At 49.8% G+C, this 23,864-nt stretch overlaps 1 protein-coding gene across 1 annotated transcript; it reads right to left on the reverse strand.

Moving 5' to 3' along the window:
* Positions 1-931: 931 nt before the first annotated feature.
* LOC105822860 (disks large homolog 4-like) lies at positions 932-22,250 on the reverse strand. Its single transcript, XM_012659903.1, is given in 6 exon segments — positions 932-1,305; positions 1,407-1,864; positions 1,866-2,053; positions 21,487-21,580; positions 21,864-21,914; positions 22,081-22,250. Coding segments are annotated over 6 exon segments (1,335 nt in total).
* Positions 22,251-23,864: the final 1,614 nt, after the last annotated feature.

Raw genomic sequence — 23,864 nt, forward strand, 5'->3', positions numbered from 1 at the left:
GGATTGGTGTGCAGTCCTGGGACGTCACTTATTCAGGAGAGGGAAACATTTATTTTATGGATGCAAATCGGGAAGGGCTGGAGGGCTCCTGCTTGTGACTCTTTTTAAAAATGACTGCTACCTTCTGTAATTGCAACAACTTTGAAAATTGTATTTTACTGGAAATCTGCCAGCCATCACCACCCTGATTTTGATTGTACCCTTCCTCCCATCCTTTATCTGTTCTCGACTTTGTTGGGGGAGGTGGGGCAGCTGGCTCAGACTTTGGAGTTTTTCTTTTGATGGATGAACGAACACTCCAGTTCTCTTTCCCGTGAAGGTTGTTTCAGCCATAAACCACTTCATTTCGCTATTTCAATTTCAAAATAAAAGGAAACTTATATTGAAAGCCGAGTGTGTGTGTCTCTCAAGTGGTTTTGGGTGGGACCCGAGACACTCAGACCTTCAGAGGTCAGCTTCCACATGAGAACTCTGTTCCCAGGAGTTTGAGGTTGCAGTGAGCTATGATGATGTTACTGTACTCTAGCCCAGGGCGACAGAGCGAGACTCTCCAAAAAGAAAAAGAAAAAGGTAGCTAATACCTCAGCTGTTTGTGCTGTTGTCTCGGGCCATGGGACAATATTGGTGAGCAAGAGCAACACCATTCCTTTCCCTGATTGACCATGACCATGATGAGTCTGGTCAACAGGGAAGGAGATGGTCCTAAGCTTTACCTTCTGGGACTTGGCCTGAAGAATTCTAGGGGGTGGAGACAGATGGTAAAAGTCTTGATGTATGCCATGTCTTTTTTTTTTTTTTTTTTAAATTAGCCATAAAACCAACTGGGCTTTATGCCTTCTGGAGGAGACAGTGTTGACAATCTTTTCTAGCTCTTTTATGGTGACTGATTTTCCATCTCTTCTCCAACCACAGCAAGTATCAGAGGTTGTGGCTATTTCATGGGGAACATCTGAAAAGAAACAGCCACAGGGATGTCATAGGATTGCATGTCATGGGGAGCTTTGGGATTCGAAGGGCTCTCACAGGTTGTGATGTCTGGGGGAGCATAGCTGTCACTCAGGTAGGCATTGCTGGGCTTGGCCACCTTTAGGTAGACAACATCATACGTGTTCTTCAGGGCTGCCACAGCATCCTCGTGCATGACATCCTCCAGGCCCACACTGTTGACCGCCAGGATCTTGTCTCCAATCTGCAACCTCCCATCCTTGTGGGCGGCACCCCCTTCGATGATCTTTGTTACATAGATGCTGTTATCTCCCGGAATGTGCTGGTTCCCTACGCCCCCTGCGATGCTGAAGCCAAGACCTGGATGGTGGGGAGGGCAGAGGTGGGTGCCCAGGTGCTTAGGAAGCAGGCCTTGGGGCATAGACTGTTGTGATGGGGTTAGGGACAAAATGAGTTACTACCTTTAGGCCCCTTGATGAGCTTGATCTCCATGACCTTCTCAGCTGGGGGCTTCCGGCGCATGACATAGAGGCGGACGATGGAGCCTGCCTCTTTGAGGGCCTCCACCGCCGCTGAGTGGGTAACCTCCCGCACGTCCACTTCATTTACAAACAGGATGCTGTCGTTGACCCTGAGGCGGCCATCTTGGGCTGCAGCCCCGCCAGGAATGATCTTGGTGATGAAAATGGATGGGTCGTCACCGATGTGTGGGTTATCAGTGCCACCTGCGATGCTGAAGCCCAGACCTGAGTTACCCCTTTCCAATGTGATCTCCTCGTATTCCATCTCCCCCTCGGTCCCATTCACTTGCAACTCATATCCTGGGGCTTCTAGGGTGTCTGTGTTGACGATCACGGGGGGAGAATTGGCCGGCCCTTGGGGGTTGCTGCAGCTCCGAGGCTCCGAGGGCCGCACTGGGGAGGGGGCCGCCAGGGTCTCCTACCTTGAGGGGGGAGAGGTGGGCGTGGCCCACGACCCCGTGGACGGCCTCGAGGTGGGACAAGTTCCTCTCCGCCACGTGCACCAGCTCGGGGGCGTTTACCTGGTTGGGGAGGTGGGCCGGGCTGTGCTCCAGAGGGGGCGTGTCTTCATCTTGGTAGCGGTATTTCTTGCATGCCCCAGGCAGGGACCAAAGTCAGGCCCTTTAACTGGAAGGTACTTGGCATCGCCCCCCAGGCAGGACAAGGCTAAGCTTAACCAGCTCTTCCTTCACTGGCCTCCATGGTTCCCAAGCAGTCAGCAAAGCTATGCCATGTCTTTTATGCTGTGTGGCTGTGGCTCTGGCCCTCCACTCCTGTCCTGCCATCTCCGTAATCTTGAGGAACTGACCTCTGGCTTGCCCAGAGGTCTTCCACCCCATTCAGTGGCTTAGTATGCTGACCCTCCACTGTCTACGCTTAAATCTGTTAGGGAAGGTCTGCCCTGGTCCAGAATCATATTGCTGACAATGAGACCTTCCCACATTCCTTGTCCTGTGTAGGGAGTGTGGCTTTCCTCCAGGCCCCATTTCATTTTTGTGTGTTTTTAAGGGATGGGGTCTTGCTATGTTGCCCAGGCTAGAGTGCAGTGGCTATTCACAGGCACCATCATAGTGTACTACAGACTAGAACTCCTGCGCTGAAGCACTCCCTCCTCAGCCTCTCATGTAACTGTGACTCCAGGTGCATGCCAGCTTCTAACGGTCAAGTTCCAGTTATGACTGAATCTACCCATTGGCCACTTTTCCATTGCTTCGAATCTGGTATATATTGCCATCTCCTGGAAAATGTGTTTTTCATTCTCTCATTCCTAACCATTCCAATTTGCTAGGTAATTCTTTGGTTTATTTCCCATCATTCCTCTTACAAATTCACTTGTTTTTCCATCCCAGCCAACACTTTGCCATTCCACACCGTCCTACTCCTAACAGATGTCAAGTTGTGTCTGCAGCCTGGACTAGTCCCTGAGGCTCAGCACTATCAATCCATCCCATGATTTCCAGTCCTTCAGCTGTGGGAGTGGAACCTGAGGCCGTAGAAATGGTGAGTCAGTTTGAACCTGCTCTGAAATGGTGGAGTCGGCTCTGAAAGTTGTGGAACCTTTTATCCAGGGCTCCCTGTTGAGGATCTGTGGGTGGGACTTCAGTCTTGTTTTTTTTTTTTTTTTCTGAGACAGAGTCTCACTTTGTTGCCCGGGCTAGAGTAAGTGCCGTGGCGTCAGCCTAGCTCACAGCAACCTCACACTCCTGGGCTCAAGCAATCCTTCTGCCTCAGCCTCCCGAGTAGCCGGGACTACAGGCATGCACCACCATGCCCAGCTAATTTTTTCTATGTATTTTTAGTTGTCCAATTAATTTCTTTCTATTTTTAGTAGAGACGGGGTCTCACTCTTGCTCAGGCTGGTTTCGAACTCCTGAGCTCAAACAATCCGCCTGCCTCAGCCTCCCAGAGTGCTAGGATTACAGGCGTGAGCCACCGCGCCCAGCGGGACTTCAGTCTTGATCCCCAGTTGACCCTCAAATGACATGGGTTTGAACTGCATGGGTCCACTTATATGTGGACTTTCTTCTTCCTTGGCCACCCCGGAGACAGCAAGACCAACCCCTCCTCTTCCTTCACCTCCTCAGCCCACTCAATATGAAGGTGACAAGGATGAAGACATTTATGATGATCGACTTCCACTTAATGAATAATAAGTATGTTTTGTCTTCCTTGTGATTGTCTTAATATTTTCTCTAACTTTATTATAAGAATACGGTATATAATACATATAACATGCAAAATATGTGTTCATTGATTATTTGTTACTGATAAGGCTTCAGGTCAACAGTAGGCTATTAGTAGTTATGTTTTGGGGGAGTCAAAATTTACATGTGAATTTTCAACTGTGCAGAGGGTTAGTACCTTTAATCCCCATGTTTTTCAAGGGTCAACTGACCTTTACATTGGAGCATGATGCTACTAACCGTCTTTCTAGTTCATCAGTGAAAAATAATGCAGAGAGAAAAAATGAGAAGAGAACTTACGATTGCCCTGCTAGAGGTCATGGGAGTATGGACCACCACCCATCCTTGAAATCATTTAAATAGGTCCTAAGCTAGACAAGGGGGATATGTGCTCCTGGCTCTTGGGGACAGTTTTACCTTGAGTTTTATTTGCAAGAGCAGGGTTGAACAGAAACCAGCTGTCCCAAACAGACTGGGTGAAGGTGACTAAATCAGCATTACAAGAAAGGTAGGCAAACTAGTGAACTCTTCTTTTGAGGAAAGAGACAAGAAAGTGCCTCTGCTTTTCAAGAAAATATGGTGCATGGGTGTGTGCTCTGGAAACAGAAAGCTCCCAGGGGTGGCTGACAAACTGACTCCATCAGCTGCCTCCAAACTTCCCTGCCGCAGTAGGCCACTCCATGTGACCAGGAAGAAGTTGGCTGCCACACAGTTGGGGAAGCCACCCAGGGGCTAGAAGAAGCTCACTTGTTGCTGAATACAGTAACCATTCTCACTCTGTTCCAGTAGTAGCTTAACGGGTTTCTGGCCACACCTGCCTCCTGCCTTCTTGCAAAAGGCAGAAGATCTGTGTCAGGGAACTCCTTTCTAAAGTGTTTTTGCACTATCCTCCCTTCCTTCATCCCTTCCTCTGATGTGGTGTGAACACCTAACGTGTCAGGCAATTTATAATGTTCCAGATGTGTGGTTCCTTGCCCATGAGGAGCTTAGAGTCTACTTGGGAAGGACAGCTAATGAAACATCTTGGAATATCACGGAGTGCCTATGTAGAGCTATGGAAAACGAGGGAGTGATTGATGAATCACTTGGGACAGAGGGGCTTGGAGGGCAGGAAGTGGGCAAAGAGCTTTCCAGGTGGAAGGGAGTGATTCATCTTTGTGTTGGCAGAATTTAGCACAGGGCCCAGCAGATGGGTGCTCAACACGTGTTGGATGAGAGGTAGGCAGGGGCTAGTGAGAAGTCCACTGTGGCTGGAGAGAGGCTGCCGCAGAGGCAGTATGGCTTAGGACCTCGAGGGCCTAGTGTTCTGCACTATGTCATCCTGGAGGCTACCGAAGTAGCCAAGGTATTGGTGACTGTAGCTACGGGAGCAGATGATAGGGCAGGAACATACTGAGGAGACCAGAGAAATGGTCATGCCTCTGAGGTTCAGAGCTTCAGAAATGAATGGACTACAAAAGTGAACACAGGTTTGTGGGAGAAGCTATTGAGTTCGGTTTTGAACATACAGATAAAAAGGTCCAGTAAAGCATGGGAACTGTGAGTTCCCAAGTGCATTCATTTATTTAAGATAAATATATTGTGTACTTACTATACACTAAACATTATCCTAAGGACTGAGTATGCACAGTTTAGTCCACCAAATAATAATGATTAACATATACTAACTGCCAGGAAAAGTGTTCATGCATTACCTCATTGAGTCTCCAGAACAAATCTACTGAATGGACCTTTTCCATGTTACAGACCGTCTCAACGCCACCTCTCTGCCCCATAGCATATAGTTTATTTCTTTTCTTATAGCATATATTCCATTGTATTTTATCTTCAAAATGCGAATCAATAATAATAACAACTGAGGACACGTAGAATAACAATATTCTATATCACCTGCCCATAAACACTGGGAAGTCCAGCGGCTAGAGGTAGGATTGGCGCCTTCAGGTGTAAAAAGTGAGTTTGAGGCTGAGTTAATGGGCACTTAACACCAAAAGTGAGTGCAAAGCTGTGTTCACCGTGCAAGTTGCTCTCTCTACTTCCAGCTACCGCATAATCCCTGTGGTACCTGTGTTAAAACTTGGTCTGTGTTTCTGTAAAAAAAGGTCCTATTAGAGGCAAAACACTTGCAGTGCCGGGCGCCGTGGCTCACGCCTGTAATCCTAGCACTCTGGGAGGCCGAGATGGGAGGATCATTTGAGTTCAGGAGTTCGCGACCAGCCTGAGTAAGAGCGAGATCCCATCTATACTAAAAATAGAAAGAAACTAGCTGGACAACTAAAATATTTAGAAAAAATTAGCTGGGCATGGTGGCGCATGCCTGTAGTCCCAGCTACTTGGGAGGCTGAGGCAGGAGGATCGCTTGAGCCCAGGAGTTTGAGGTTGCTGTGAGCTAGGCTGATACCACGGCACTGTAGGCCAGGCAACAGAGCGAGACTCTATCTCAAAAAAACAAAACAAAACGAAACAAAAACCACTTGCAGTGCAGAGGGAAAAGAAAAGGATAAAGTAACTTTGCAAGTGAGGCTCCAGCCCATTCACTGTATGAACTATTGTAAAAATGTGTAATTAGTACTGAAACGTGCTACAGGTTTGAACTGTGAATGTGCATAAAGTGTTGGAAAGTTCCTCTGGTGTCCAAACTTTTCACTCTGTAATGATGCCTGTGGATTGGCAAGTTAAAGGTCTTATTCTGAGTGGCTGTGACTGACTGCTAGTAGCAGCAACCATAACCCATAAGCCCAACAAAACTCTGGACCTGCTTGCCAAGTGAAGTGTCTGGAAACAATGTAGGTGGGTTTATAACACCGAATTTCTCTGGCAGTCAAGGAAAATCACTTCCGTCTTTTATAAAGTAAGAAACTCTATGTTCCTGATACAAAATTTGTAACTCCCACAAAAGTTGGCTAAAGAAGGCCTGTTTGTCTTGTTGTAAAAGAGGCTGTATTAGTTTCCTAAGGCTGTTGCAACAAATTACCATGAAGTCTGTGGCTTAGAACAAAGTTCTGGAGGCCAGGGGTCCAAAACTGAGGTGTCCGCAGAGTTCCTTCTGTAGGTCCTCAGGGCTAATCCATCCTATGTCTCTCTCTTGGCTTCTGCTGGTAGCCAGCAACCCATGGCTTCCATTGGCTTATAGACACATCACTCCACTCTGCCTCCATCCCCACATGACCTTCTTCCCTGTGTCTCTGTCTTTCTGTCTCTTATAAAGACACTTGTTGGATTAAGGGCCCACTCTAATCCAGGATGATCTCATCCCAAAATCCTTACCTTAATATCTGCAAGAACACCTGTGCCAAATAAGGCACATTGTAAGGTCCTAGGTGGGCATATCTGTTTTTTTTTTTTTGAGACAGAGTCTCACTCTGTTGCCCAGGCTAGAGTGAGTGCCGTGGCATCATCCTAGCTCACAGCAACCTCAAACTCCTGGACTCAAGTGATTCTCCTGCCTCACCCTCCTGAGTAGCTGGGACTACAGGCATGCGCCACCATGCCCTGCTAATTTTTTCTATATATTTTTAGTTGTCCAATTAATTTCTTCCTATTTTTAGTAGAGACGGGGTCTCACTCTTGCTCAGGCTGGTCTCGAACTCCTGAGCTCAAACAATCCTCCCGCCTCGGCCTCCCAGAGAGCTAGGATTACAGGCGTGAGCCACCGCGCCCGGCCGGTGGGCATATCTTTTGTGGGGGCACAACTCAACCCACTCCAGAGGTCATACTACAAGGAGCTTGGCCTACTGCTCCTGACAGGTTGGTTGGCAACAGTGGATTTTTAACTCCCTCCCAAATGTTGACAAGATCATGTTGTCCTTTTCCGAAAAAGACAGGTGAGACCAGCAGGCCAAGCAGCCAGGTATGGATCAGGATGCTTGGATGGTATTGGCCTTGGGTTTGGTGACAAGGGATCGAAGTGGTACCTGCCTGTTGCCCTGAGACACTTAATGCCTTGCGTCGGTGGTTAGAGATAAAGGGGAAAGGACCCCATCAAGCTAAGAAAAGCTAAGAAAAGCACGCTGACACTGTGGTTGTCATTTACACTTTTATACCACTGGAAAAATAAAACTGCTTCCCTCCCACCCGTAGCTGTGACCACAGATGAGATACTCCCTGGTCAGCAGGGCCGGTCAGTTATGCAGAGGTGTACTGAAGTCCACTCTTGCAGAGAGTGGGAGGAAAGCAGGAACATTAGAGAGAGGTTTGGGCAAAAGCCCAGTGAGACTACAGAGGTTGGCTCCTGGGTTACAGATTAGGAAGCCACACCAGTTGTACTATTTGAGAAGGAGTGGAAATCACGTGGTTGCCTAACGACTGACCCAGTGCTCCAAGCCCGCCTGGCCACGTCCACCTTGCTGATGACATGAGCGTGGAGGGGGAACATGTAAAGACCACTCAGGGCTGTTGCAGTCCACTTTATATCCACAGTGAAACAGCGGTCTCCTCAAGAGGAGTTTTTGTTGCCTGGTAGGTACCCATGGCAGCAGACCAGATAGCTTTTAGGGTCTTTGTAACTCCAGCCTGGATTTATAATGGAAAATAAGAGTGTCTAGAGGATGAGATAGTCACTCAGGGTCAGATTAACCAGTTTTTCACAGACAATTAAATTCAGAAAATTTACTGGGCAACACATTTTTTGGAATAGAAGCCTGGATACAGGCCAAGGTAAATGCCTTTCAGGCTAAATAGGGGAGAAAGAAACAAATTGAAGGTCCAGCCCACAGGACAATGTGGACCTGGCAACCACTCCAGGGCGGCCCCAAAGATGAGATTGATGGTTTGCACGTGAGGGACATTCTCTCTCACTTTCAGGCCATGAGAGGGCCACAGCACTTAAAGCTTGGGCTGTAGCAGGAGAAGGTACCATGGCCAGCTTTGGCATTCACTGTGGACATGCAGGAGGAGGACCAAGAGGGCCTAGACGTCCTCGCTGAGTCCATGCTGTTTGGACTGGTGTTGATCCGATGCCTTCTCGTCATCTCTCTATCCAGACGTTATCCCCTTCAAGAATAAACAGGACTAGGGCAGAAGCCAAGGTCCCTTCGTCCCGCAGGAGAGCCAGAGGTTTCATGCTGGGCAAGGTGTGTTGGGGACTTGACGGCAACCAAGGTTGCTAAACCTTTTCAGTCTTTTTGGATATGAGTCCATGTCACTGTGGTACCAGGAAGCACTTGTGGACATGGCTGGAAAACTAACTGGATTTTGAAACAACTCTCAGACTGAACAATGGACAGACATAACTCTGTGAGTGAGCTCTTCAGGCCAAGGCCTACTGGAGTAGGTGTCACTATGTGGCTTTGAAATGTAAGGAAAGTTCCCAATGGAGTAATGCCACAATTAGAACAGTGGTGGTGGGACCAGCACGCAATCGGGAGCCCACCAGGCTTCCCCAGCCCAGTCCTGTTGTTACAGAGGATCCTGGGAGGTGGGGGGAGGGGGAAAGGAAGTCACTACACTGACCAAGCAGCTAACGGAGGCAGAGGTGCTTACGAAATGATATTGCCTTATAACTAGCCCTGTGTGGCCAGGGAAAGAAGCCAACAGGATGTGGCATCTCACTGTGGAGTACTGCAAGCTCAATGTGGCGTGTTCCCTGTGCCCACGGTTCCAGATACCATCGCAGTCCTGGAGTCCATCTCGCAGACAGAAGGGGCCTTGTATGCAGGGCGAACGTTGCTAATGCCCAGGACAGACTCTCTCCTTTCGCCAAAACTTCAGTCAGCCTCCTCTGAGTCCTCTGCTTGACTAAGGCTGACCTTGGGTTTCCCTCTCTGTCCCTGTTGAATCCAGCGTGAGCAAGAATCTTGCTAAGTCAGTTTAGGGAAAACTCCCCTCCAGTGGTACCTGACCACACTGGCCTGCCCTCTGCAATGATCCTATCAAGTCAGTTTCGCTGGAAATCCCTTCTCCGTGATGTTTCCTTTTAGGAATTTTCCTCCCACTGACCCCCACCCTGCTCCTTGATCATAAGTCTCTACTTGTCCTCCTTGGAGTTGAGTCTCGTCTCTCTCCCCACTTGCAAGGCCTCATTGCAGGGGTCCCTATACCTGTCACTGTGACCCCTCCTTGAATGAAGTCAGCCTTGCCATCTTAAACAAGTGTCATGAATAATTTTTTCTTTAACACCAAACTTCGGCATCCTGCTGCACACAGATGATCAGAGCCAATTTGTCCTCACGTGGCTGAGATTACGAAGTCTTTATTGTGCTGTGGCCAGGCGACCTAGACTCTCCCACCACTTTTTATCAGTAGTTGGGCTAAAACCTAAAAAAGGTTGAAATCTCACCAGAGTCTGATAGGAAGGGCAGAGGGCAAGCTCGCTGACTGCCTTAGTTAAGAAGATTCAGTACCTGAGTGAACAGGGCCGGAAGATTAACCCAACATAAACCAGGGATCAGCCAACCAAGTAAAGTTCTTGAGAACTGTCAGGGGCTCAATTGTGTCCCTCCCCCAAATTCATATGATGAAGCCCTTATCCCCGGTACCTCAGAATGTATTTGGAGATAGAGCCTTTAAAGAGGTGATTAAATTACAAGGAGGCCGTTAGGGTGGGCTTTAATCCGATCTGACTGGTGTCCTTTTAGGAAGAGGCCATTTGGACACACAGACACTGGGGGGTATGCACACAGAGGAACGACACATGGGCAGGTGGCCGTCTGCAAGCCACGGAGAGAGGCCTCAGGAGAAACCAGACTTGCTGACACCTAGATCTTGGAGTTTCAGCCTTCAGACCCCTCAGAGAGTAAATGTCTCCCGTTTAAGCCCCCGTGTGGGGTGTTTTATTATGGCAGACCTAGCACACTCGTATAGGAACCACGTGGGCTGATGCTCAGAGAACGATGCCGGAACCTGGTAAAGTAAAACTGCTGCCTTGAGACCTCCGGCAGACAAAAAGGAGGCACAGCACCTGCTGGGACAGTTTGGGGACTGGAGGCAGTTCCCACCTCACGTGGGGACCTTGCTCAACCCACTACGTAAGCCGACGAGCACTCCGACATTTAGAGGTTGGTGAGTTGAAGAGGAGTAAGTCAAGGGCACCGAGGAAGTAGCCAGTGAGGTAGGAGGAGAACGAGGACAGGGCAGCGTCCTGAAGGCCGAGTGAGTGAAGTGTTTCTGGGAGGAGGGCGCCATTAGCTGATAGGTCAGGAAGTTGAGGACTGAGACTTGACCTTCGGATGTAGCAATTTGGAGGCTTTCGGCGACCTTGATAAAAGCAGTTCTAGTAGACTGCTCAGTGCAAAAGACTTACTGCAGTGGGTTTAAAGGAATTCGAGATAAGACCACCCTTCTGAAGAGTTTTGCTAAAAAGTAGGAGGGAGAAATGGAGTGGTAGCTTAGGGGACATGGGGTCAAGGGAAGGTTGTGGGGTTCCGTTTTGTTTTTGCTTTTGTTTTTAAGATGGGAGAAAACTAGCGTGTTGTTTGCTGATAGGAAACTAGCTGGTGGGGAAAATCTGACAAACAGGAGAAGGGTGTGACTCTCTGGGGAGAGCACCTCATGAGGGTGAAAGGAGGCGGGAAGTGGAACACCACGCAGAGGGCTGGCCTTGCATGTGAGCGAGGACCGTCTGTGAGCAGTGACAGGAGGGACAGCGGAGCACCTGGCCACAGGCACTGGTGGAGGTTAGATGTGTCAGTGAGAGTTTGTAGATGTTCTGTCCCGATTGCTTGAAGTAGAAAGCAACACTGTTGGCTAAGGATGAGGAGGGGACAGAGTTATCGGACGTTTTAGAAGAGAAAGTGTGAAATACGTAGTCTTTTAAGAAAGGGGGATGATCTCTCCAAGTTCTCTGACCAAGGGCGCAAAGCGATGCCTGCTGTGGGGTAGGCCCAGGGAAGGCGAGTCCATCGGAGGCTGCAGAGGGGCCAGCCCCAGGGCCCAATTCTGAGAATTGCTGTGAAAATTGCAAGCCCCTCCTCCCCATTCCCCATCACCGTTTGTTGGCTATTTTTCTCCATAACACATACATACATCCTTCTAATATTTTCCATAAGTCATTAGTTTTGTTTATTTGTCCTTCCTTACTAGAATGTAAGTTCCATGGGGCCAGGATTTCTGTCTGTCTTGTTCACCGCTGTGTCTCCAGTGTGTAGAAGAGTGCCTGGTCCGGCTGATGTCCGGCTATGTCTGCTGAGGAAATGTGTGGGTGAATGGACGCACCTGCTACCCGTGCAGAGAGTCCTCAAACGCACGGTCAGCCACAGCTAGTTCCAAATAAGTGTCTCTCCCAAGGTCTCCTGGTTAGAAGCTTCATTTTAGTGTCTAGTATCTACCCATAAAACTGCTTCAGAAAGAGTAACGCGGTGATTCTGAATGCTTTAGGCAGTTGGGAATGTGTCCTTCAGATACGGGCGTGTCATGCTTTCACCGTCCTGATCCTTCCTCCCCTCTGTCACTTGAGATGGACAGAGGGGCTCGCTGCGAAAGGGTATGGTGGAGACCAGCCTTAGAATCAGAGGGGCTGCTGACCCGGGGCTGTGGCTGGAGGAGGAAGAAGGGCCAATCTCACCAGATACTATCATGGGCAAAAAGGCTTCTCCAGTCCTCTGTCTATAAGGTTAGGATGCAGCTAAAAGGGGGAGAGAGGCTGGTGGTCCGGGAAGGTGCGTGGGGCCTGGTGTGGGTTATGAAAGGCCCTGAAGGGAACGCAGGTGATCAGGGCCAGGGCTCCAAGTCACCTTCCTGGAGAGAGTGGGCAGCCTTTGCTCCCTCCAGCTCCTTGAGGAAATGAGAGTAGTTTCTGCCATGAACAGTGTCTTTTCTTCTCTTTCATCTTAAACCAGGTTTATCTAAACCCAAATTATGCAGTTTTGCATGACCAGGCTTTTGCACAGCGACCAGGGCTCTGTGTCTCTACGCCTGGGGCTCCCCACGCCAGGAAGTGGGAGACGGACCCGCTCCGATCTCCCCCTCTCTCCGCATCCCTGTTTTGACCGGCAGGATCCCGTATCCCGTTACATTTGGTCCAGCCCAGGACAGGGTGCGAGATTTGGTCTAGCACGACATTTCCTCTGTGCAAAGCTAACTGATTTAAATTAGGTAAAATCTAACCATCTTGGCCACCTGGGCAGAACTCTGGATTTAATTAGCTGAAAGACGTGCATCGCTAATGAGGTTAAGTGGGGCGATGCGACAAAGCAGAGCCACGTGAACACCGTGAGCAGAGAGTTGTGGGGCTGGATAGGACCCCTGTTATTTTTTTTTATTTTATTGTTTATTTATTTCAAAATATTAAGGGAATACAAATGTTTTTGTTACGTGGATACCTTTTATAATGCTTAAGTCGGGCTTTTAGTGTGCCCATCGCCCAAATAGTGTTCACCGTACCCGATAGGTTTTTAGCCCTCCCCTGCTCCCCACCCCCATTATTTCTAAACCCCAGCAAGTGGGTCTTGTTCTGTTGTAACAAGGTGTAAGGCCGGCCTATGATGATGTTGCAGAGAAGGCTCCCTTGGGGGTTCCCCTCGTGAGCCTATGCCAGGGCTGAGTCACTGCTCTCTTGGCAAGGAGAGGGAAGGTCCCCAGGTATGCAGATTCTCCCACCAAACTTTCCACCCGGCAGCCTGACCCCTGGTGGGTGGGCTGTTTCCAGGTGCCGCACTATTTCATTACAGTTAGCCGAAGTCTGTATTGGGTTGTTTCCACTTTTTGGCTATTATGAATAATGCTGCTATAAACATTCCTATACCAGTTCTTGAATGTGTGTATATTTTTGTTTCTTTGGGTATATAACTATGAATGGAATTGTGAGTTATGTGGTAACTCTGTGTTTAACTCTTTGAGGAACTGCCAAACTGTTTTCCAAAGTAGCTGTACCATTTTACTTTCCCACCAGCAGTGGACGAGCCTTCCAATTTTTCTACATTCTCACCAACACTTATTGTCTTTCCTCTTCTGCCTCAGCCTCCTGAGTAGCTGGGACTACAGGCATGTACCACCACACCTGGCTAATTTTTTTCTATATATTTTTAGTTGTCTAGCAAATTTCCCTCTATTTTTAGTAGAGACAGGGTCTCGCTCTTGCTCAGGCTGGTCTTGAACTCCTGACCTTGAGCGAGCCTCCCGCCTTGGCCTCCCAGAGTGCTAGGATTACAGGCGTGAGCCACCGTGCCTGGCCTATTGTCTTTCTTTTTGATTAGAGCCACCTTAGTGAGTATGAGGTGGTATCTCATTTTGGCTTTGATTTGCATTTCTCTGATGGCTAACAATGTTGGGCATCTTGCTTCCTATGACTTAGAAATTTTATTTTATTGAAAGAACCTTTAAAGACTTATTTAGACATTTAAAAAATATTATATACTACTCTTATGCATACATAAAAATGAAAATACATGCATCTTTTCACCTAATGCTTTTAGCAGCCGCTTACAACTGCCTAGATTCATTAATTCATTAGGGATTGCAATATTATAATATTGTAATTCTATCATTCATTCTTTATTTTATTTTATTTTTAATTTTTTGTTACATGGATGAATTGTTGGGCTGAGTGAGGTGGCTCACACCTGTAATCCTAGCACTCTGGGAGGTTAAGGCAGGAGGATTGCTTGAGCTCAGGAGTTCGAGACCAGCCTGAGCAAGAGCAAGACCCCGTGTCTACTAAAAATAGAAAAATTAGCCGGGCATCATGATGCGTGCCTGTAATCCCAGCTACTCGGGAGGCTGAGGCAGGAGGATCACTTCAGCCTGGAAGTTTGAGGTTGCAGTGAGCTATGATGGTGCCATTGCACTCTAGCCTGGGTGACAGAGTGAGACTCTGTCTCAAAACAAAACAAAACAAAATAACCATGGGTGAATTGTATAATGCTGAAGTCAAGGCTGTAAGTGTACCTGTCACCTGAATAGTTTACATTGTACCTGATAGGTAATTTTTTATCCCTAGACCCTTCCTTCCCTTCCCCCTTCTTAGTTTCCAATGTCCACTTTCTTTATTTATTAACTGGAATATTTCTATAATAAAAACTTTTCCTCATAAACTAGTTGGTTGCCCTGAAAAACAGTTATTAATAATACAGGAAGACAGGATGCTTGAAATTTTCAGAAAGCTTTAGGCCAAATTTAATTTAACAGGAAATTTTGTATTCAAGAAAGTAAATAAGTGATGGTGATTTTGACAAGGGTGGTAGCTATGGCAATGAGAAGTGATCAGATCTATAATGGGAATCGAGCCTTGCTAACAGATTGGACAAGAGGGAGTAGGGAAAGAAAGGAATCAAAAATGATTTCCAGATATTTGGCTTGAGAAACTTGTTGGGAGATAGTGCCATTTACTGAACTCAAGAAGACTAGGTTTGAGACCAGCCTGAGCAAGAGTGACACCCTGTCTCTACCTAAAACAGAAAAAATTAGCAGGGCATCGTGGCATGCGCCTGTAGTCCCACTTACTCAGGAGGCCGAGGCAGGAGGATCGCTGGAGCTCACGAGTTTGAGGTTGCTGTGAGCTCTGATGATGCCAGTGCACTCTAGCCAGGGTGACAGAGCCAGACTCTGTTTTTTTAAAAAAGAATACTAGAAGATGATCAGGTCTGGGAAAATTCAGGAGTTTTGTTTTGGACATGTTAAACCTGAGATGCTCAGGTTGCTGTGTTAAGTAGACAATTAGACATGCAAGTATTGTTTAATAAAAGAATTTGGCTGGTCTCTTCCTTGGTTCCAGGGAGGTAACCTATAAATCCACAGAATTTCCTAAGTGATAGAAGTGTCTTTGGTATCCATAAGCTCCTGGGACCTTAGCAGAGTTTATGCTAAAGAGATGACTCAGGATCAGGGGGCTGGCTGTGATTAGGGGGTTGGGGTTTGAGTCAGGTGATATCAGCCCAAGCTCCAGGGAGGAGGGGCTGGCTGGAGACGAAGTTCAACCATATAACTAATGATTCAATCAATCATGCCCATGTGATAAAACCCCAGTGAAACCTCTGGATATCCAAAGGTTGCTGAGCTTCTTGGTTGGTGAATACACTGATGGGCTGAGGGGTGATGTGTCCTGATTCCATGGGAGAAAGTCTAGAAGCTTTGCATTTAAGACCTTCCCAGACCTTGCCCCATGTGTCTCTTCTGATTTGTAGCCATTAGAATAAAACTTTAAGCGTAAGCATAGAGTTTCCTGAGTTCTGTGAGTCATTTCAGCAAATTATTGAAACCAAGGGGGCAAGGGAAGCCCACAATTTGTAGCCAGTTGGTCAGAAGTTCAGATGGCCTGGTCACCTCTGAACGGGGCATCAGAAGCAAGGGCGGTTTTGTTGGGGACTGTGCCCTTAAACCTTTGGAGTCTGCGCTAACTCTGGGTGGTTACATCAGAACTGAATTACAGTATTGCGGAAGTCAAGGTCAGGGGAAATGGTAAAGATAGAGATTTGATAGTCATTGGCGTGGAGATGGTATTTAATGCCATGGTCTGCACAAAATTTCCTAGCGATACTGTATAGCTGGAGAAAAGGAGTCTCAGGGATGACCTTGGGGTAACATTTTGAGCTTAAGCAGAAAAGGGGCCAGCAGGGGACACTGGACGGCAGCTGAGAGGATGTAGAAGTTTGGAAAACCTGAAGGACATGCCCAGGTGGAAGCCAAGGGAAGAACAAGTTCCTAGACAGAGGGAGCGGACATTGTGCTAAAATCTCCCAAGAAGACATAGCACAAGGCCCAAAAGGTGACCATGGCATTTAGCTACATGAAGTTCTCGGTGGAGTATTTGCCACCTGAGTGTCTTTCCTGTCTCAAAATTCACAAGCTCCTTCCTTTTTCATCCTCCTCCTTGGTCACTTTGGAAGAGGGCATTGAAGAGTGTGCCCTCTGTGTTGGCTGAGAAGCTTTTTTAACCTCCTGTCTGTAGAAGCGAGGGGCATACAGGTTATTTGACATCTTCAGTCTCTTTCAGTCCAGGTTTGGGGCACTTTGCCAAAATAGTTCTCTCAAAACACAGTATTTTCTATGTATTTAATTTCAGATAAATTCATGGGCCAAAAGCTATGTCCACAATTCTTTCATGTTTTTCTCTCTGGACTTAATATCAGATACTAAATAATTGGCATATCAGGCTTCTGTGGGACCACACAGTTACTCATTCCAGGAACCCTTTTGTCTAGCTGAATGGAGCTACAGGCACCACCACAATCCTTTCAGAAGTCTTGAAAAAGAGTGTGATAGCCACATTCTTGATTTAATCTCTGCACCAAGGCCATGTGGTAGGTTGCAAAAATGGCCACAAATTCCTCCAATTGCCCTATACACACCCCTTTGCATTGTGATCCTGATGATCCTCACAATAAGAGATGGATTCTTTTTCCCAATCATTTAATCTGGGTTTAGCCAGGTGGCTTGCTCTACTTAGCAAAGTGATGAAAGTAGAGACTTGAGAAAGTTTGTCCTCTCTTGCTGATATTAGGGACCCTTGTGCCACTTGCGAAGAAGACTGCTGGAAGATGGGAGCCCAGATGGAGCAGAGATCAGCAGGTCCAGCTGGGGTTCCTTATGTTAGGCAGATAGCGAGGGATTCCGGGTCTCCTAGAGATGAAAGTGGGTGCTTTACCTTGGTGTAATTGCTCCACCCTAATCCTCTGCATACCTGGGAGGAAGAAATACCGTACGATCTGCCAACCATAACTAATGCAGTGCGCCAGCTGCAAAAGAATGCAGGGGATTCTCTAGCTCATGCATGAGCCAAGCAGCATAGGTACTATAGAGTCCAGAAACTGACCTAGAACAACCCATGTGCGTAGTAATGCAACTCCCAACTTTCCAATCAAATGGTTCCATGGTGACGTCTGAGCCACTACGGAGGTCCCTAGAAGAAGCTCTTGGATTTTATCCTCCAGCATGTGACATAAACCAGAACAGCCTACATGTATCACAGGAAAGAGCAAGCCTGCTTTTGGTAGACACCATAATAGTCCTGAAACGCATTCCAGTTTGTTGGCTTAGATCATGTACTCACTATTAAACCCACTCTCATGGTCTCCAGCAGGGGTCAGCAAACTTGCCCACTGGCAGTAGTCCAGCTCATGGGCTTTTTTTTTTTTGAAATAAAGTTTTAATGGAGCATAGCCACATTCATTTATGTATTGTTCATGGCTGCCTTTGTGCCAAAACAGCAGAGTTGAGTTGTCCCGACCCGCGGGGTAGTCAACGCGGACCCTGGAGGGGGGAGTGGGAATTGCGAGAGGCAGGAGACACAAGAAATGGAGACAAGACAGGAGTCTGATCAAGTCTCGTTTATTGGCAGTAGGGCAGAGGCTTAAGTAAGGCAGAAAGAGGAAGTAACAGTAAAGGGGCGGTGCTTTCCGAGGCTCTGGCTTTCCAGCCAAAGGATTTCCATATAAGGAAACCCTCAGGCGGCTTTCAAGGGCTACGTCATAATGGGTAAATAGAAACTTACAAGCTCTTTCGCGGGCTTTTGCAAATGCGCGGGCTCGGTCGGCCATTTTAGATAAGCAGGCCGATCCACATGGCTCGCGGCCATCTTGGATAAGCAGCTGCCGGGCCTCATGGCTCCGGACATTGAGTAGTTGTGACAGAGACTGTATAGGTCACAGGGCTTAAAATATTTACTTTCTGGCCTTTCAGATAAAAAGTCTGAAGACCCCTGGTCTAGAGAATCCAATGCACTGATTGGCTTTGGTTCTGTGTTGCCTTCTACCTCTGGACCCCACCCAGATCACAACCAGGGATTGTTACCAGAGGAAAGGATAACGGACCCTGGCTAGGTGAATGACAAATGTTCATTACAGTCCATCCCTCTGGCCGTCCATCCCATTCTTCCATCCATCCATCCATCCCCTTCTTCCCGTATACTTTCAAAAACGCCCTCATAGGCCAGGCGCGGTGGCTCCCACCTGTAATCCTAGCACTCTGGGAGGCCGAGGCGGGTGGATCGCTGAAGGTCAGGAGTTCGAGACCAGTCTGAGCAAGAGCGAGACCCCGTCTCTACTAAAAAATAGAAAGAAATGATCTGAACAACTAAAAATACATATATAGAGAAAAAATTAGCCGGGCATGGTGGCGCATGCCTGTAGTCCCAGCTACTCGCGAGGCCGAGGCAGAAGGATTGCTTGAGCCCAGGAGTTTGAGGTTGCTGTGAGCTAGGCTGACGCCACGGCACTCACTCTAGCCAGGGCAACAAAGCGAGATTCTGTCTCAAAAAAAAAAAAAAAAAAGAAAACGCCCTCATTTACATGCACTGCTCTCATTCCCAAAGCCCAGGTCCAGGGTGTCTGAGTCTGTGTGGTCATGTCCACCACCACCCTGGTCTATCACCCCTGGGAGCTCAGAGTTCTCATGGGCGCCAGTTCGACCTCTGTAGTAGGCGGAATAACCCACCCCGCCACCAGGATGTGGACAAGGACTTTGAAGATGTGATAAGTTCAGGATCTTGAGGTGGAGAGATTATCCTGGATCAATCATCTAAGCAGGTCCAATGTGATCACAGCAGTACTTACAAGTGAAAGAGGGAGGCAGGAGACAGTGAGCCAGACGAGGAGACGCGGTGAAGAGGAAAGGCGTCCATGGACCAAGGTGTCTTAGTCTGCTAGGGCTGCAATAACAAATGCTACAGACTGGGTGATTTAAACACCAGAAGGTAATTTTCTCACTGTTCTGGAGGCTAGAAGTTCAAGATCCAGGTGTCATCAGGGTTTGTGTGTGGTGAGGCCTCTCTTTGTGGCTTGTAGAAGGCTGCCTTCTTGCTGTGTCCCCACATGGCATTTCCTCTGTGAATATAGGGAAAGAGATCTCTGATGTCTCTTCCTCTTCTCATAAGGACACCAGCCCGCTCAGAGGGTCTTACGCATCTTTTTTCTTTTTTTTCCCCCGGGAAAATGTCCATTTATGCGAAATTGCTGGAGTTACAAAAATGCAACACATCTTTAATGATCATGGATGAGGTATTTTATGATTTTCACGTAAGATGCAGGTGACACACTGAGCAGACATGAAAGAACTGTGCTCTACTGTTGTGACAAAAGGACGCAGACAGAACTGTGGTTCTATTCAACTTTAGGAAACTGACAAGACTGATTTGATCTTAAACTGAATTAGTGCATCTTTTTAAAAGCCAGCAAGGGTTACCTCCCAGGTGGCCACGCTTGTGGGGCACCTTTACGGAAAAGAGGGAGAGCCCCCAGGGGCCAGTGTGGTGCCAGTCCACACGCCACACCCCCAGTCACCAGAACACAGTGATGGCCTCTTCACTGAAGTCAGCAAGTCTCTGCTGACAAGCTGCCTTTCCTTTCCCCACCTTGCAGGAAAGGCAACCCTGGTGCAACTGCACCTGTGACACCTGCTGATGGCAATGGGAAAGTCCATGTCCACCTTTATGACCACCGGCTAATAAAGCTCGAGGCATAATAGGTCCTGCCTCTTCCACCTGCAGAGGTATTTCCAAAGCTCCTGCTTAATTGCTTGGAAACACCTAGAAATATCAGCCTGTCACTGAGTTGCCAGTGTCATAAAAAGCAACTCCCTTGCTATCAGGGGACAGAATCCACACAGCATTTCAGGCGGGCTCCACCCTGCGTCTTCAGAACAGCTCGTAAAAAGCCATAAACACTGGGGAGATGGCGAGCAAACCAGCACACTCCCAGTTGCGCAGTAAGTGCGGTCAGTGATCTGTGAAAGGCACTGGTGAGTGCGAGCAGTGATGACACGCAAGACAGTCTTACACCCTATCTACACGGCAGATCGGCAGATGGCAGAGCAGCGCAGCTCGAGGGTCCCTGCAGCTGCCCTCCTCAGGCTCTGCCTTGGGGAGGGGCCCCTCCAGGAAGTCTGAGCCCAGGAGGATGTTGGCGATGATGGGGGAGCAGGGGCCGGGGAGGAAAGACTGGAGCCAGGCGAGGGCACTCCTCCCCCGCTGCAAACACCTGTTAGGTGGGGAGAGTGGGCCTTCCAACCACCCCTCATTCACAGCCTCTAGGAAGGCGTCCCCTTCCTCCAGGCACAGTCCCCGGAGGACCCGAAGAGGACGTGAGCCCCCACTCTGGAAACTCAGACTGGCGCCGCAGGGACTTCATTTCTGGTTTGATCTGCTGAAACAGAACACCCCAAGGCCTCAGTTTCGGGGTGCACTGATTCAGCGGGCAGAGGCTGCAAGCCAGTTTAATCTCTATCTCAAGGGAAAGGGCAGCCCCAGAGAGCTGTCAGCATCGGGGGCTCGCAGCCAGCTCGTGCTGGCGCCGGTATTCCCGAGGCAGCCCTCCTCCAGGGCTCCATCTGCCCTCGCTCCCCGCGGCTCCGGTGTCCCTGCCCCGCCGGGAGGGTTTCAGCCGGGGTGGGGCAGAAAGCGCCCTTAAGGCCGGCACCGCTCGCCGCTCTCAGGGGCCAGGGGTGAATCTTCCCACTCAGCTCCCCTCGGGACAAGAGCTGGTCTCGGAGTGTCCAAGAGGAGCCCAGCCCACGGGCTCAATCCCAACCTTCTCAGAAAACCCGCTTCACTCAAAGTAACTCCGTGACACCCCCATGAGCTGTCTGCCGGCTGGAATCTTCCCGTCTGTCCGGGCCGAGGGCCTTGGGCGGGAGCCGCCGGGCGCCGGACGCCAGGTGCAGGGGCAGCCCTAATCTGCAGCGTTTCCGGGAAGACGCGCGCCCGCCTGGGTCCCGGCGCCCCCGGTAAATTCCTGAAACAACCGCTTCCAAGAAGGCGCGAAACTGGCAAGGGCGGGCTGCGGCCGCGGCGCCCACTGCGCCCTAGGTTTCGCATCCGAGCAGCGGCGGTTCCCCGGTCTGCGCCCGCGCACACTCGGGACTCGCGCTCCTTTCTGCGGTCACACTTCAATTAAAAAATGTCCTCGGCTGCCACCGCGGGGTAGAGGGGGCTCGACAAGCCCAGAGCGCGCGGCTGCCAAGGGCGGCCTGACCTTCACCGGGCGGGGGGCTCGCCGGCCCGGCACTGGCCCCGCGCACAGGTGTCGGCCCGCGCGCGGCTCGCCACCCGCACGGACGCTGACTGCGCTGCGGCAGCCGGGGGACCCCTCCACTCACCGAAGCCGCCGCTCCATCCCGCTCTGCCCCGGACGCAGACTCGGCTCCTCCGGCCCCGGGCGGCCTCAGGACGCGCAACTGTCCCCAACAGATGCCTGGAAGGGCCCAAGGGCCGACTCTCTCCCGCCTCTGCAGTGGGGTCGCGGGATCGGCGACCGCCGGGCTCGGGGCCAAGTAGAGACTGGCGCGGTTCGCGCCGAGCTCGTGGGGGGCCGGGCCGGGACCGACCCCGCCGGGCTGCAGGCGCGCCTACCCCAGGGCGTCGTCTGGGCCAGGGGACCGGGACGCCGCGGGGTCTTTTGTTCTAGAATAGGGGGCGGCGGACGGTGGGCACCGGACTTAGCCTGGAGAGCCTGCCCCCAGCCGCGCCCCCGCACGCCCCGCCGGCCCGGGAGGGGAAGGCAAGGGAGGGGAGGGGAGCGGACGGACGAGGGCCAGGGTCCGGGACGGGTCGCGCCGCGCGGACTCACCTCCGCTTCCAGGTGCACAGGTCGCTGGAGTACTGCGCGTCGGCGCCGCCCAACAGCACGGCCAGCGGCAGCAGCAGCGGCAGCGACGGAGGCGAGCCCGGGCCCGGGGCTGGAGGCCGCGGCCACAGCTGCCCCGCGCGCCCCCAGGCCACCAGCGCTGGGCCCCGCATGCTCCGGCTCGGCTCGCCGCCCGGCCCCGCATCCGCTCCCACTGAGCAGACCCTCAACCCCGGCGCGGCTGGGCTGGGCGGGCTCCGAGCCCTGGCGGGTCACGTCGAACGGCCCCGCGTGCCCCGCGCGGCCGCCCGCCCATCCCGGCCAGGTCCGCCCCCGGGCCGCCCAGCCGCTGGAGCCGCTGGAGCCGCTGGAGTCGCGCGGATGTCCGCGCCCGTCGCTGCCGCCTGAACCTCCGAGGGTCTTACACTTCTGACCTCATTTAACCTTTATTACCTCCTTCTAGGTCCTGTCTCCAAACACAGTCACACTGGGGGTCAGGGCTTCAACATGAGGGGTTGGGAGAACACAGTTTAGTGCGTAACACAAGGAATAAGGGCAGCATCTAGCAGTTCAGAAAGGCCAGGAATTAATTCTACCCTAGAGGCTCCAAAAGGAACACAGCCTGCTGACTCCCTGATTTGAGCCCCGGGAGACCTATTTCAGACTCAGGACCTCCAGAATTGTAAGATAATAAACTGTTTTTTTTTTTTTTTTTGAGACAGAGTCTCACTCTGTTGCCCTGGCTAGAGTGAGTGCCGTGGCGTCAGCCTAGCTCACAGCAACCTCAAACTCCTGGGCTCAAGCGATCCTACTGCCTCAGCCTCCGAGTAGCTGGGACTACAGGCATGCGCCACCATGCCCGGCTAATTTTTTCCATATATTTTTTAGTTGTCCAGATAATTTCTTTCTATTTTTTTAGTAGAGACGGGGTCTCGCTCTTGCTCAGGCTGGTCTCAAACTCCTGACCTTGAGTGATCCACCTGCCTCGGCCTCCCATAGTGCTAGGATTACAGGCGTGAGCCACGATAAACTGTTGTTTTAAGCCACCAAATTTGTGGTAATTTGTTATAGCAGCAATAGGAAACTGATACAATCTCCTATGTGGTTCTACTTTCTTACATTCATTTTAACTTATGAGAATTCGGCTTTTTCAACCCTGAAAGTCTCAGATCACCAAATCCTGTGGATTACAGCCACAGGCAGGAAGGGCTATCCATGGCAATATACATTTGACCCTCTCTTCTTTCAGATTAGCTGGTTTGAACCTAAACTTGATATTTTTTGGTGGTATCTCATATAAGACTTTGCTAAAGGCCATATGAAGTAGCTATCATAGTCCCGTATCCTGGAAATTTTCTACCAATTCCCTAAGTCCTTAAGCCCCAGGAATCACATGGTCTGAATCCCAAGATAAATTAGGCAAAAAAAATTTTTTTTTGATCATTCACCCACTGTGAATGAGCATCATGGGGGACAGACTGTGATTCACAGACTCTGTCCTTTGTGTAAAGGACCCAAATCAGTTTTAGATGGCCCTGGCTAATGAAGGACTTTCTCTTCTCCCTTTGACGCTGCCTTTGATCCCTGAGCTTTTCTAGTCTCTTTTGACTTTCCCAGGATTGGCTGGTTTGTTTGCTGGCCTGGCCTGTGTAAAAGCGACGTCTTCCCTCTGGAGTTTTATTCCTATCTCTGGCGCTGATTTGAAAATTGGAACCTGGTCATATCTCAAGTCACAATTAAACATGTTTGGGGTGAATGATACCTCTCTGCATCCAAGAGACCAGCAC

This window comes from Propithecus coquereli, unplaced genomic scaffold (genome assembly GCF_000956105.1).
Source record: "Propithecus coquereli isolate 6110/MARCELLA unplaced genomic scaffold, Pcoq_1.0 Scaffold119, whole genome shotgun sequence".
NCBI lineage: Eukaryota > Metazoa > Chordata > Mammalia > Primates > Indriidae > Propithecus > Propithecus coquereli.